Below are 15,444 nucleotides of genomic sequence, written 5' to 3' on the forward strand. Positions count from 1 at the left end.
AAGGTTGGTGGTTAAGGAGAGACATGGAGCAGCAAGCGGGAACAGCATGTGCAAAGTGAGAAAGCAAGAGTGGGACAGTGTAGGTGGGGAAGGCCAGAAGATGACGCTGATAATCATACTACTACAGCTAACTCCAGTTGAGCACCTTATATGTTCACCAATATTCACTTTATTCCTCTCAAGCAGTCCTGTGTGGTTGGTACTGTATTCGGCTGAACAATGGACCATTTTTGACTTACAAAAACAGCAGTTTCATACATTCACCCTAATGTCTCCATTTGATAGATGAGGACACTGAGGCACAGCCAGGAAGAGGCAGAGGCAGGCAGTGTGGTTCCAGAACCCAGTGCTAACCCTTTTGCTCCCCAGTTCTGAGGCTAGAGAGGAGGGAAGCAGGCACCAGATTGCAGGCTGCACTGTGCAGTTTGGACTTTGGCCTGGGGCAGTGGGGAGCCATAGAAGGTTTTTAAGTAGGGAAGGGAAATGCTCAGATTTGGGTTAGAAAGCTGGGTCTGGCTGCAAGATGGAAACTGGCTTGGTGGGAGACAGGCATGGAGGCAGGGAGATCTACAGGAGAGTATGGTGGCCCTGGCAAGGCAGTGGGAACCGAGAGAAGTGGACAGATCTGAATTAACGTTGGGGAGAAGAGCGGACAGGCCTGGGTGCTAGACTGGATGTAGGGGTGAGGAATAGGAGGAGGTGAGGTCGTCTCCCAGGTGCTGCCAGAGAGATGGAACCATAGGAAGAAACGTGGGGGTGCGGGGGAGGGGAGTCATAAGCTCAGTCTTGGATAGGTTGAAGCTGGGGTGCCATGGGGGCCTCCTGGTGTGGTGTCACCTGGCTGGAGGTGCCTGGTATCCACCTCAGAGCCTGGTGGACAGGCTTTCTCTGTGGCTGGGCCTTTGTTCCTCCCCTGGCTCACCGCTGCTGCCAGCCAGGCCCCCTGCTTCTCTTCCCCTCTCCATCCTCCTTACAGAGATGCCTGAGTTATGGGGCCCAGTGAGCCTCCTCCAGGCCCTACAATGCTCTGCATTCCCCTGTTATGATTTTATTAAACTTTTTTTATTATAAAAGTAATATTAAAAAAAGTAATATAAGCGTATTAAGGGAAATTTGGAAAAAAAGAGAAACAAAGAAACAAAAATCACTCCTAATCCCCAGCTCCTAACACAGTAGGTTAGAGAGACTTTTGGTCTATTTCCTTCCTTTTCCATCTTTTTTGTTTGTTTTTTAATATGCGTGTGTGTTTTGCTGAGCTTGTGGTAGGACCGTACCCATGACTTGAACCTGCTTTTGCTACTCGCCATTCTATCATAAACATACTCAGTACGCTTTTTTTTTTTTTTATAATAAAGGTAATACCTAGCTAGCCATTACAGAAAATTTAGAAATTGCAGACAAGCTGAAAGGATAAAAGATTAGTCCTAGTCCTACTGTTGGTAGCATTTTCATATGTTTTCTCTATAATTTATTTTATTTTATCCTTTAATCACAGATGTAAAAAGTGGATGAATTCACCAGGTAAAAAATTCAAATAATATGGATACAGATAGACAAAGTATGAAAATCTCCTTTTACCAATAAATTCTTCCTCCCTAAGGAGAACCACAATTTACACACAATTTAGTTTGGGTGTGTATCTTCTCAGATCCATTCTTGTGCACTTGCACACACAAATGTTGTCTATATACATAGTTTGGGTGTGTGTTTTTAAAGAAATAGATGGGTTCGTACTGTCTGTGATTTGCTTTTTCACCCCACAGCACATTTTGGCCTTCTCTGTGTCACGTTGTCGTGGCCGGTCCTCCATAATGAGGGTGGACCTCATCTCTTTACACAGCCTACTGAGGACAAAGATTGTGTCCAGTTTTGTCTGAGCACAATTTTGTATGAAAGATCCATGTACACAGTCTTTGTGTTCATGTGCAAATATTTCTTTAGGTGATTTCTAGAATTGCCTGGTCAAAAGTTACGTACATTTAACATTTTAATGGTTATTGCCAAACAGCCGTCCATTAAAGTTGATAAATGCACACTCCCACCAGCATGTGTGACTCAAAATATACTTGTAACAACTCTGGATATCATCTTTTTCAATGCGCAGAGTTTTGGTTTCTTTTTTTAAAAAGCATAGTTTTCACCACATGATAGATACCATTTTCATTTTTTTTTTTTGTCTCCTTATCCTGAATTGTAAATGTTTCTAGTCCCCTCATTTTAAAAAGAGTAACTTTTATTACAGAAGTAAAAACAAAAAAAGGTTATTGTCAAAGAATCAGAAAGAACAGTTAAACAAAAGCAACAAAATTTTTTTTTAATTACTCTTAATTGTACCGTCCACATCACATTTTTTTTTAAAATTTTATTGGGGAATATTGGGGGACAGTGTGTTTCTCCAGGGACCATCAGCTCCAAGTTGTTGTCCTTCAATCTAGTTGTGGAGGGCACAGCTCAGCTCCAAGCCCAGTTGCCGTTTTCAATCTTTAGTTACAGGGGGCTCAGCCCACCATCCTATGCGGGAATCGAACCGGGAACCCTGTTGTTCAGAGCTCACGCTTTAACCAACTGAGCCATCTGGCCACCCCCCCACATCACATTTTGGTACATCTCCTTCTCCTACTTACTTTTTCTGTGCATATATATGCCTTTAAAAAAGCTTTTTTCCCCCAAACATAACCTTTTTGATGGGCAGTTAATGTTCAGTACAGGAGATTGATTGCAGTCCATTGAATCCTTCCCTGATGTTGCATTTTTCAGTTGCCTCTAACTTTTGCGATTATAAGTAGCACAGGAGTGAACATCTTTGTGCATCAGCTTTTTTTCCTGTGGTTTGAAGTATTTCCGAAGTGTCTGTTATCTAACTCAGTTTAGTCCTTAGGTATCTAGGGCATCTTACACACACAAGCTCACATTTAGTTACCCCTGGGTAATAATTTACAAAGAGAAGGGGAGGCTCAGAAAGGCGGGTAACCCGCCAAAGTCACACAAGCTGGGTGGCCAGGGCTGAGCTGGTCTCTGCAGCTGCCCCTCACCCCTGCCCCCACCCCATGTCTTCACAGGTCTGGGGCTCTCCTCCCGGACCCCGGCTGTGAGCACATCCGAGTCCAGCGCGGGCACGGGTACCAGCACCCCGTCCACACCCACCACCACCAGCCAGAGCCGCCTCATCGCCTCGTCCCCCACCCTCATCTCAGGGATCACCAGCCCCCCCCTCCTGGACTCCATCAAGACAATCCAGGGCCACGGCCTGCTTGGCCCTCCCAAGTCCGAGCGCGGCCGCAAAAAGATCAAGGCGGAGAACCCAGGGGGCCCGCCTGTTCTTGTAGTCCCCTATCCCATCCTGGCCTCAGGCGAGACTGCCAAGGAGGGCAAGACATACAGGTGGGGGTCTCGGTGGGACGGGTCCAGGTGGGCTTGGGGCAGAGGCTCACGCCAAGGTCTGCCCCCAGGAGCCCAGCAATGGGGATTGGAAAGAGGGGCCTCAGGGGCTGACAGTGGGCGCCAAGGTCCAGGGGGGCGGGGTCTCTTGATAAGCTGTGCCCACATCCCCTCAGAGGCAGTGCGGGGTGGGGGCTGCCCCCCCACAGTCAGGGGTCATGGAAGTCCGTTTCCTCCTCCCTCCAACCAGTGTGCTCAGCCTTGAACCTTAGTCACCTGGGGAGCATTCAAAAAATGCCAGTACCAGGGCTGCACCTCCAAAAATTCTGATTTCATTTGTTAGGAGGGGAGTGTGGAGGGCCAGGTGTCAGCCTTTGTCGAAAGCTCCCTGGATGATTCGAAGGTGCAGCCCGGTTGAGAACTACTTACTCTGAGATTCAGAGCCCTTCCCCCAAAATTGTGGGGTATGGCTCTGGGCAAACCTTCACAAGGATCAGGGGCCTCTCTTCCCTGTGAGGTGTGAACCTGCTCCCCAGGCTGCTGGAAATGTGTCCCCAGGTAGAAGAGCTTCCCCCCCAGATTGCAGGTTGTCCAGACAAGGAGCCTGCCCCTAACTTTCCCAGGCAGACCTCTGTCTTCGGCACTTCTCACAGGACAGCTCTGCCCCTCACAGACAGTGTCTGGTGCAGAAGGGATCCCCTGAGCTGTACAGGCAGGGGGGTGCAGGGATCTTCCCAGGTGTGAACCTGCCTCTTGCCCCACAGGTGTAAGGTATGCCCGCTGACCTTTTTCACCAAGTCCGAGATGCAGATCCACTCCAAGTCGCACACAGAGGCCAAGCCCCACAAGTGCCCGCACTGCTCCAAGTCCTTTGCCAACGCCTCCTACCTGGCCCAGCACCTGCGCATCCACCTGGGTGTCAAGCCCTACCACTGCTCCTACTGTGATAAGTCCTTCCGACAGCTCTCCCACCTCCAGCAGCACACCAGGTGAGTGGCCTGCCTGGTGCTGCCCTCCTGCAGCCTGTCTCAGCTCAGCACCTGGGCCTGTGCACAGACCTGGTGCAAGGAGGGGCAAGGACCTTCTCTCGGTGCCCGTTGCCCTCAGGGTCAAGACCAACCTCCTTTGCTTGGCATTCGAGGCCTTTTAGGATATGGCCTTCGTGGATCTCACTGACTTCAGCTCTCACTACTGCACAGCCCTTCCCACTGTTTCTCCTCTGCAGATCTTTGTACGTGTCTTTTAGCTGAAACACCCTTCCCCTCCTTGACCTTGTTTTCTCCGGCCCTCTCCTATCCATCCCTCAGTCCAGCTTCCTCCAGGAAGTCCTCCCTGGCCCCCTTGAGCTGGTTCCACAGGCCTTGTGGTCCCCATCACAGCAGTGGTAGGCTGTTTTGTACTTGTCTGGTTTTTGCCCATCACCCCAAATATAGTGGGAACTCGTGACGGCCAGGGCTTGGTCCCCTCCATTTCCACATCGCCGGTTTGTGCCACAAGCATCGAGGCATTTAATATTTGTGGAGTAAATAGAACTAGCTTTTATAGGACATACGATTCATGCATTTAACAAATAATTACAGAGCCTCTTCTATAAGCCCGATGTGATTCTAGGTGCTGGGAATACAGCAATGAACAAAACAGACAAAAACCCCTGCCCTCATGGGGCTGACGGTCTAGTCCAGTGTGTGAGAGAGAGATTCGGAGATATAAAGGAAAAAAAGAAAAATTTTTGCAGGGGAGTACAGACGTCAGGAAGACTGGCTCACCAAATAAAAATACCATAGGAATTGAAACCAAAGGTAAACAAACCAAAGTTTACCGAGATTGCTGTTCGTCTCTTCAGAGGGGGAAAAAACAGCACTTTTCTCACAGGACGACTCTCATATCAATAGGCGTTGCTGCCGTGTTTCCCGAAAATAAGACCTCGCCAGACAGTCAGCTCTCACGTGTCTTTTGGAGCAAAAATTAATACAAGACCCGGTCTTATATTACATAAGTCTGGGTCTTACAGTAAAATAAGACCGGGTCTTGTATTAATTTTTGCTCCAAAAGACGCATGAGAGCTGATTGTCCGGCTAGGTCTTATTTTTGGGGAAACGGTATGTGTTTGCCAGTATCAGCATTGTAAAAGTCAGGGATAAAATTGTTTTTGCCATGGAGTTTGTAACTTAGCAGAAAGCGCTCAAGATTTTCTTTATTTTGGGGACGAACGCTTATTTTTGATTTGTTATCATTATTTATTCATTTCTCTCCACTGCCTTTGTATGCTTTATCCCAGGATGCAACATGTTTTGTTTTATCTATTTCTCAGACTTTGGGGCACGATGTGTAGGTTGGATAGTAAGAAACAAATGGCAGAATGGCAGCAAGACGAGGCGTCAGTCTGTTTTTCTTGTTCCCATGTCTCCTAAGCCGTGGATTTGACCCCATAAATTTGTTCCAGCAGTTTTCTGATTTTTGCCATTACTTTGAGTTTTAAAAGTTTGGCCAGTTTTATGTACATAAAGGTGTATGTAACGAGGTACCGATTAATCAAGTCCCCCTGGTTGTATGGCTATTAAAATTAGAGCACGTGGTACTAAAGTTTGAGAGTTCACTTCTGTCAAGAGACTCTGCAAAGTCTCTGGGTCATAACTTTAATGTGTGTGTGTTACGTTTTCTTATCTTACCATCTAAGACCAGGAACCTAGAACCATCCAAATTACCTCTTGTCAGGTTTGCCTCTATAACCTGTAATGGTAGGGCATCTTCTTTTTGGAGAATCCCAAGTTTGCCAGCGTTTCTGGGCTAGCAGGAATGACTTTCCACAATCTTAAGGGTTGCGACTCCATGAGCCAAGATCCAGTTTCCTGGACGCCTGGGGAGGCCACGTTCCCACATGTGGAGTCCAGTCTTTGTTTCTAACCATCAGGCTTGTCGTGCCTATTAAATGAAATTTGTCTTTAAATGTGACCTCTCTGGCATGGTCATGGTCACAAACTTGATTTACCCAATTATATCCTATTAGGAAGGAGGACATACTTTTATTGAATCTACTTACAGAACTGTTAATGATCATGAAAAGAAAAGCGTCTCAGTAAAGGCACTTGGAATGTCCTTTAGCAATTGTTCTGAGTGGTGTTGTAGATAAGGCAATTATATATGTTGTTTTCAACAGAATTATTTAAAAATTTCTTTGATAATTCATTAGGTTATATCTATATTAAATTTTTATAGCATTTTCCCTCCAGAATTCTGAAGGGTTAGTTGGAACAAGGCACCATTTAAGGAATATTTTATTCCAGTCAGTGCAAATATAGCCTCCTCAGTGGAGGATTGGAGATTTAGAAAAGAACAAAGGGCTCTTTCGTATGCCTTTTAGAAAAGAGAACATTAGCTATGATTAAATCACTTCCATCCAATCCTTGGTTATAGTTCCTGTCTTGTTGATCTTGGGTAGTTAGTCTGCTTTGCAAAGTTGTCTACTTCTGACCTAAAGACTCTTAGATCCTGCCTTGGCCTCGGGCAGTGTCTGGTCATGGTGATGGTGTCAGCTTGAAGTCTGTGCCTATTTGTCCATCCCCTGAAGTATAAAGAGCCAGGTGCGCTGGTACCATCCTCTCCTGAGGCTATCATCTCTTGATGTTTCCTTCAAAAGACTCAGTCTCTGACCTGCAGCTCAAAGCAGAGGTCTTTCAACAAGTGGGAGGGGAAAATCAGACTGGTTGATAAGACTAAATGACTCTTGTCTATTTGTTATAACAATCAACAGTATCAGAACGGAGGAGAATGGAGACCTCTATTAAGGTATAATATGTGAGCAATTTCTCAGATTAAGAAAATGTTATAGGCAGCGAGGGCAGTGACCCGTCTTCAGGGTCTTTTAATTTATCTCATAAAAGCATGTGTTAGGACTGGCACTAATTGACAAGTGTAGTTAAATCTAGAAGAAAATATTTTAAAGACAGTTCTCTGTTGATACTTACTATGCTAGTCTCTGTAAAATAAGTTGCTGGGTTTTCCCCCCATCTTAAAAAATATACATATGTATATATATATATATATATTTATATTAATTACATATATAATTATATTACATATTACTGTATGTTATACTTACATAAATTATATATAATTACATATGTTCATAAAATTAACTCAGGGAGATTGAATTTCTCTTCTTTTGCTTTGCCAAGTTTCTTATATACTGGAAACTTCGTAGGACAGCTCTCATTCTAGTGTTTGGCTTATTAAATATATGGAGAATACAAAACATGCCCAATCATTTGGATCACCCCTTTTTTAATAAAGCGAAGGAGAAAATCTTTGGTATTACCCAGCAGCCATCTGGAAACTCCAAGAGCCTTTGGGTGTGAAAGGTACCTTGGTAATTTTATTTTTCTGAATTTGAGAAAGGCTATAACCCAAAGTTGGTAGAGTAGGGCGAGACATGCTCATCAGTCTAGTAAAAAATACTGTAGCAAAGAGTGATCATTGTTAAGACTCCTGTGTTGTTGTTTTTTTTCAGAAGTAGACTTTTGCTTTAAAATGTTACTTAAGACTGTGACGAAACAAGCAACAAGAAATTAATAGGCCCTAAAGGAGAGTATTTCATCAGAATATTCCTTGACCCTGGGATTGCTCTCCAATCCTAAGGGCATAGTGTGTTTTTCTTTTCAGTGATTTGAGTTCTTAATGGTGAGAAACCAAACATGCGACATGAGGGTCCTGTCAACATTTAGGGACAAATTACTAGTCATTAGGTGGTGGCACATATAATTAAACCAGTGTGTCCTAACCCAGTGACAAAGAGGTGGGGGCCCCAGATGTCCAGAGGTCCCAGATTCCTTTAGACAAACAAACCAAAAAAGCCAAACGTAAAGAGGCAACCAGATTACAGGTTCCTTGTTTTCTACCATTTCTGGTTTTTTGCCCCTTGGTAGAGAACCCGACAATCAGGGCATATAATCAAATCCATAATCAAGTCCATCTTCCCAACGTTATTGCCAATAATGAAGGGAATAAAAGAAGGACATGTCCCAAACTGAACCAGCCTTGGTCAAGAAATATAAGTGGAGTTAGAAATGGGTTGAGCAAGACTCACCCTAGTTGTTGAGAAAGATGTGCCTGGGAGCATTTTGGGGGTAATGTGTTCAGTGGTGTGGGTGACAGTGGGGCATCGTGGTGAGACCTCCATCTGTGCAAGGAAGGCACGACAAATAAAGATAAGCAGGTGACTTGCGAAGTGTTACAAGAGTCCAGACTTCAGAAGGATCAGCTCAGTAAATAATAAATACCACATGCATTTAAACAGAAAGTTAACAGAACTTGGTACTGAGTTTGTTCATGGTAGAAAAATAGCAGTGGTCTCATGACGTGAGCATATTATAAGGTCACATATCGACAGATCTCACAATGCAAAAGTCAGGGAGAATATGGTTTTGTCAGGGAGCTAGTTAATAAGGTACAGGAGAGGGCTCAAAGTTTTATTTTGGGGGAGGAACTCATGGTAGACAGAATGACTCTGGATTTGGTTTTGTTTGTTCGTTTTTTCAGGCTGCAGAGTGTTTTTTGCCTTTGTTTTCTGCCTTTGTTTTACTTCTCCTGACTGTGATGTTGTGTACATGTGTAATGATAATAATTGTGGCAGGGGCTGGTGTCATTTTGTTTTCTCAAGTCTGATGATAGTAATGGTAATAAAATCATAACAGCTATTCCTTGTCAGAAAGCCCCTATGTACCTGGCCCTGCACCGGTGTTTCCATACACAGTGTTTATAAAGTCCGCATGCAGTGTGAATTGTGTTTCTAAATGAGACATAACGAATCTGAAAAATGCTGTGGAGAGGGACGGTTAGCTTTCAAGTTAAGAATGAAGGACCAAGGAAGGTTAACTTGCAGTGTCGCTACCATTGTTTTAGTTACAGAGCACAACGTGACTGAAGCCAGTCCATCTGATGTGCCATTTATCACCTGGGAAATAAAAGATAAATGATAACTAATGAATCCTCAATAATTTTATTTAAACACTAAATAAATTCCCTTTTTGTTGTTTTTCGTAAATAGTTTATCTTAACTAGAAATGAATATATTAAAAACTAACACTGCAAAAATTTTATGAACATCCTTTATATAAGTCATTATTAATCCTTACAGTCGTTACAATCCTTATTATTATCCCTGCTGTAGATACGGGGAAACGGGGGTTCAGGGAGGCAAAATCACTTGCCTCAGGTCACCCCACTGAGAGGAGGCAGAAGTGAGATTTGAACCCAGAGCACCAAGGAGCAGCCGATGGCTCAGAGGAAGGAAGGGGCTGGAATGTCAGGCTGCAGAATCCGCTCACGTGGGGATAGAGGTGCCAGGCAGGAGAGCAGAGCAAGCCTTTGGGGCCCAGGGGTGGGGCTAGGGTGGTAGGGGTGGAGGGGCACCCATTTCATCTCGGCTTCTTTGTTTTGCCTGCTCTTGGAGTCAGGGAGTGGTGAGCTCTCTGTTACCGCAGGTGTGGGAGCCAGGGCTGGGTGCTCCCCCAATGGCACAATGCCCCATACAGAGGGTTCTGGTGTTGGAATTGAGGGCTTGGTCCTGACTTGAAAATCAGGGACTGAAGAGCTTCGGGTTCAGTTTTCATTGAGAACAGGCAGCCTGGTCCTTCATTCATCCAACGGTTGCTCCCTGAAGCCTCTTCTGAGCCAGCTCAGTGCTGGGTGCCACACACAGTGACAGATCAGGGGTCGGAGGGAGGCTCTGGCCCAAACGAGCTCCCATCGCAATATGGGATGCTGGTAGATGTGGAAACTTCCATGAGAGAGAGGTATGTGGTGGAGCTTGGGGAGAATCTTCTGGGTCTGGGTCCTAGTGAGAAGGGAAGGGTGTTTCCTGGCAGGGGGAACAGCATGAGCAAAGGCTCAGAGGCTTGCTGGGGGATGTGTCTGCATGTGTTGTGGGCAGGTTGGTAAGATACCCTGCTGGGGAGAGCAGTGGCAGAGTGGGTTGGGCTTTAGAAACCAAGGCCTTGAATACTCAGGCAGGGGGAGGCAGTGGAGGATGCAAGCAGGGCCATGACAAGTCAGATCCCTGTGCCACTGCTGTGGTGGTGCTCAGGAGGGGAGAGACTGAGGCTGGGAGTCCAGGCAGGAGGCCTGGCAGCTGTGGCACTTGGAGAGGAGGCCATAGGGGCTGTTTCCTGGTCAAGAGAGCTTGGCTGGGTCCCTGAGGAAGGACCTGAAGTAGTCCCCGGAGGACCTTCGATCAGTCAGTCAACAAACACTTGTGAAATACACCCAAAGAATGGACATTGTTGATTATGTTGAGCATATTACTGTTGTCAGTAACTTACTTCAGAGAGAAAGAACTCACTTTCCTTTATTCAGTCTATATATTGAGCCCTCTCTGCTGAGCCTTGCCAGGCCCTGGAGTGATGGTAGTGAATGAGACCAAGCGCTTGCTCTCAGGACGCAGCCAGAAATTAGTGACTGGACAGCGACAACGCACACTTCTGCTTGAGGGGTGGGCTGTAGGGGCCGGGCTGAGTCGGGGGGGTCAGGGAAGGCTGTCCCGAACAAGGGGCTTTTACACCGAGGACAGGAGTGTGGTTTTAGCCGGGTGTTAGCTGAGGGAACATGTGGCTGGAAGAGGAAACAACATAAAGGACTGGAGATAGGAAGGAACTTGCAATGCTAGTGGAGCTAGTGGGAGGTTAGTGGGGCTGGAGCCTTGGGGCAGGGGAAAGGCGTGACTTGAGCAGCAGTGGGAGGCAAGGACTCTGGGTGGGGATTGTGGGGTTTAAAGCAAAATCAGTGCATGTTCTGGGGTCCCTTCGTCCCCTCTGCCACCGGACCCCTAGCTGAATGAATTTCACAGCCCTGAAGGGAAGTGAGGAATGGGGTGAAATGGAGGGGATTCTGACATCAGGTGGAGTCGGTCCAGATGACCCTTCAGGTCCTTCCAGTGTAGAGACGGTGCCTGAGATCATGTCTGCAAACATGTGACAGCCAGGAGTGTGCAGGCAGGATAGGGGTTCTCAGAACTGGGCCAGCCCAGCTCCACTTGGCCTTGCACCTGAGACTGGGCTGTCCCTGCCCTTGAGATTCCCGTCTAGTTGAGAAGACAGAGGAGGCATGACCGCTCCCCCCCTCCGCCCCCCCGTTGAGGAAGTGGCCAGGGCACAGGGGTGGTGGGCAGAATCATCACTCAGACATGGTTGCCAGATGAGAAATAGTTCTCTGACCAGGACGTAGGGTGCACAGGAGCAAGGAGCCGAGGGCTGGACCACACAGCAAAAGGCCTTGAACAACACACTGAGGAGTTGGGACTTTATCGGTGTTGATAGTGGGCAGTCCATGTCGTGGGCCGGGCGTGTTGCTTATTCAAGCCCGCCTAGCGTGGGGCCTGGCCAGAGGGGCCTCAGGTTGTTCGATGAGCCTGTTAATGAGCCTGTTAATGGGCATAGCAAACCCAGTCAGCGAGGTGGGCTGGGGTTTAGGGAGGGAGCCTACACCGTGCGGCCAGAGCTGGATTCTCCCTCCACCTAATGCTCGTCGGCAACTTAGGCAAATGAGTTTCAGGCCCAACCGGCATTTCAGTGCCCACCTGCTTGGCACAGACTTTTCACTAGAACAGATAAGACAAGCCCAGGCGATCATTAGAAGGCTTGTGTGGAGAGCAGGGAGGGCCTCCCATCCGTGTGTGCTGGGCTGCTGAGCCCCGTTTACGCACCACATCTGTGCACCTCCTCTGGCTGTTGGACCAGCCTGAGCTGCACCACAGACTTGACCTGAAAATACTGCCACCAACCTTCAAGTCACTGCTCCAAAGTCACCTTCTCAATGAAGCCCCGCCCTGGTCACCCTATTTAAAATCGCATCCCCTCCCCCCGGCACTCATGATCCCTTCACCTTGACCTCATAGCTCTTACTACGTCCCACATGTGACTTATGTCATGCTGATTGTCTGTTTTGTTCATTCCAAGTACCTAGGATGGTGCCTGGCACACAGGTACCTGATGTAATAAATGTTAAATGAATGAATAATAATACCGGCAAGTGTCTACTAAGTGCTGACTTTGTGCCAATACTTGGCTAAGCCCTTTACACATTATGTAATGTATCTTCACAAAGCCCAGTGAGGGAGGGACTATATTTTTATACCCACTTTGCAGATAAAGAAACAGGTTCAGTGATTTGCCCAAGGTCACCCAGATAGTAAATGGTGGAGCCAGGAGGAGAAGCCAGGAATGGGAGGACAGAGGGGCTGAGCCACCCAGGACAGGCCACCCAGTCCTGAATTCTCTCAGTACCTGAGGTGACCATGTAGCTATCTTGGACATGTGCCTGACATGGGGAGGGGGTAAGAAATAGAAATTGGGGGCCAATCAGAGGGACATGTCTCCTGAGGGAAAGAAGCAGGTGGGCAGGGAAGATCCTGGCAAAGCTGTGAATATGAATCTTTTCAGTGGGTGGTCTGCAGGTGGGATTTTTAGAAGAGAGGGGCAAGGCCCCCATGACTCGTTGGAGACCTGGGCCAGGTCTCTGAGTGTGTGCCAGTGGAGAGTTGGGTTCAGCAGGGGCACTGGGGAGCAGGAAGACTGTCATCACAGATTGTCAGTGGGAAGCCAGAGAAAGGAGAAGGGGTGGAATTTGAGGCCCCCAGCTCTTGCCTGGGCCTCAGTCTGGGGAAAGCGTTGGAGCCTGGGAGGCTTGGGGGCCAAAAGTGAGGAGCAGGCCAGCCAGGGGCTTAGGGGCCGCAGTTGGCCTAGTGGTATCTGTCAGGGACTCCACCTCATTGGTCTGCCCCATTGCAGAATCCACACAGGTGACAGACCCTACAAGTGCCCGCATCCTGGCTGCGAAAAGGCTTTCACTCAGCTCTCCAACCTCCAGGTGAGTGGCCACCTGTGTCCTGCCCCCCAGGTGCATAGTTGCCTTCCCAAAAAGGGAGCATAAGAAGGGGTTGGGGCTGGGGGAGGCCTGCTGGCTCCTGACCGTGCTATGCTCCCCAGTCTCACCAGCGTCAGCACAACAAGGACAAGCCCTACAAGTGTCCCAACTGCTACCGGGCCTACTCGGACTCCGCGTCCCTGCAGATCCACCTCTCAGCCCACGCCATCAAGCACGCCAAGGCGTACTGCTGCAGCATGTGCGGGCGGGCCTACACCTCGGTGAGTGCCTGCTGGCCCCTGGGCCTCCGCCTGCGCCTCAGCTTCCTCCTCCTCCTCCTCAGAGCTGTACTGACTCTCCCCATTTTCCAGACAAGGAAACTGAGGCCCAGAGAAGGGAAGTGACTACTCAAGATCACAGCGAGTGGCAGAGCCAGGGCTTCTGCTTCCCAGTTCTTTTTGGCTGCCCCTGCTCCCTGGTGGCCTTTTTAGCTTGGATTCTGAGGTGTGGTTCCCTCCAGGCCCAGGAACACTCCAGGCAGTGGATGGGGGTAGGGCGGGGAGGCCTGGCACCCTGCTGTCCAGAGCCAGGGAGGGAGAAAGGGAGAAGGGCCTTACCCCATGGGGGAAAGGTGCAACCCTCATCATGGCCACAAGGTGGCACAGTGACTGCCCGGAGCCATCCTCAGGTCTCAGAAAGGTCCGCACAGTGCCAGAAGGGTGATCCCATCCAGTCCCCTGTCCCTGGGTGGGAATTTCCCAAAACAAGGGCCTCTCAGCACCCAGAAGAGGGAGTTGAGATGAGTCACTTGTGTATGCTTCAGGCTAATCAAATATTCTGATTAACAGACACCTGTGTATACTCAGTGTATACACAGAGATTACCCAGCCTCCCATCTGTAAAATGGAAGAAGTGATAGTTCTTATAGGGCTGGCAGAGGTGGCGCCTTATCCACCTTAACTAACACAGTTATTTATTCACTGTTTACTGAACACTGTGTCAGCACCTGGGAATCAGGATGAATCAGACACGTATGTTCTTGGCTCCCAGGGAGGTTAGGATCTGCTAGAGACATATTAAACAAGTAACCACATAAATATGTAATGACAAACTGTGGTAAGTGCTCTGAGCAGGGTTTCTCAGCTTCGGCCCGTGGTGATGTTTGGGCAGGATACCTTTCTGCTGGGGGGCTGTCCTCTGCATTGTCGGATCAGCAACAGCCTTAGTCTCCGCCCACTGGCAACCCCCCTCCCCAAGTTGTGACAACCCAAAATGCCTCTAGGCTTTGACAAATGTCCCCGGGGGTTGGAGGGGTAGGTGGAATCACCTCTGATTGAGAACCACTGCTGTGCAGAAAGTACGTTTTGAAAGAGCCACAGGGAAGACAAAATGGAGTTGGGAAAGAGATAGGTCCAGCTGTGCCATCTGAGGGAGTAACATTTAGATAAAGCCTTGAAGGATAATGAGCCAGGTGAGGAGGAAGAGGAGGAAGGGAAAGGACATGCCATGCAGGGGAACAGTGAATGCAAACCCCCTGAGGTAGAACAAACACAGTGTAGTCTAGAAATTGAAAGACAATTACTAGGTTGGTGCAAAAGTAATTGCAGTTTAAAAGGTTAAAAATAATTGCAAAATCTGCAGTTACTTTTGCACCAACCTAATGGGTGACACGGGGCTGTGGGGCCTGTTAGGGAGTTTGGATATTTTTCCAGGTGGCGTGAGAAGCCATTGGGAGGGGACAGTCCAGTAGGGTATTTTTGAAAGGTCCCTCTGGCTGGAGGGAGTGCAGGGATTGCTGGTGGGGTGGTCAGCAGTAGCTGTCAGGTGCCAGCCAGTGCTCCAGCCTGCTGAGTGCTAGGTATGTTCAAAGGGCAGAGGAGAACTGAGAGACTGCATGGGCAGAAGCTGCAGGGACGAAGGCCCTCGGGATATTTGGGAGCCGCAGAGACCTAGGAGCCCCATTCGGTGACCTTCAGTCAGTCCCAGCCTCAAGTTCTAGACCCTCCTACACACACCCGCTCATAGAGAAGGGGCTGCCAGCGTTCACCGCTGTGGTTCTTAGAGGGGCTCTGTCTGAACTTGGGGTGAGGGGTGGTCAGCTCTCACCCGGCCTGAGGCCCCACCCTGAACTGGGCCTGACTGGACTCTACAGTTTTTTTATTTTAACATTTTCATAATTGATTGATTTTTAAATTAGCTTACTACATAAGA

General features: G+C 48.1%; 1 protein-coding gene across 1 annotated transcript in view; it reads left to right on the top strand.

Moving 5' to 3' along the window:
• The window catches only part of ZNF362 (zinc finger protein 362), a 39,071-nt gene that overhangs the window by 20,446 nt on the left and 3,181 nt on the right, over positions 1-15,444 (top strand). Inside the window, exons 5-8 of the mRNA XM_088790989.1 lie at positions 3,060-3,381; positions 4,143-4,367; positions 13,158-13,236; positions 13,356-13,514. Of these exons, the coding sequence (XP_088647115.1) occupies positions 3,060-3,381; positions 4,143-4,367; positions 13,158-13,236; positions 13,356-13,514 (785 nt within the window). The remainder of the gene's footprint in view (positions 1-3,059; positions 3,382-4,142; positions 4,368-13,157; positions 13,237-13,355; positions 13,515-15,444) is intronic.

The sequence above is a fragment of the Rhinolophus sinicus genome, chromosome 14 (assembly GCF_057876585.1).
Source record: "Rhinolophus sinicus isolate RSI-liver-muscle chromosome 14, RSI-T2T, whole genome shotgun sequence".
Classification (NCBI taxonomy): Eukaryota; Metazoa; Chordata; class Mammalia; order Chiroptera; family Rhinolophidae; genus Rhinolophus; species Rhinolophus sinicus.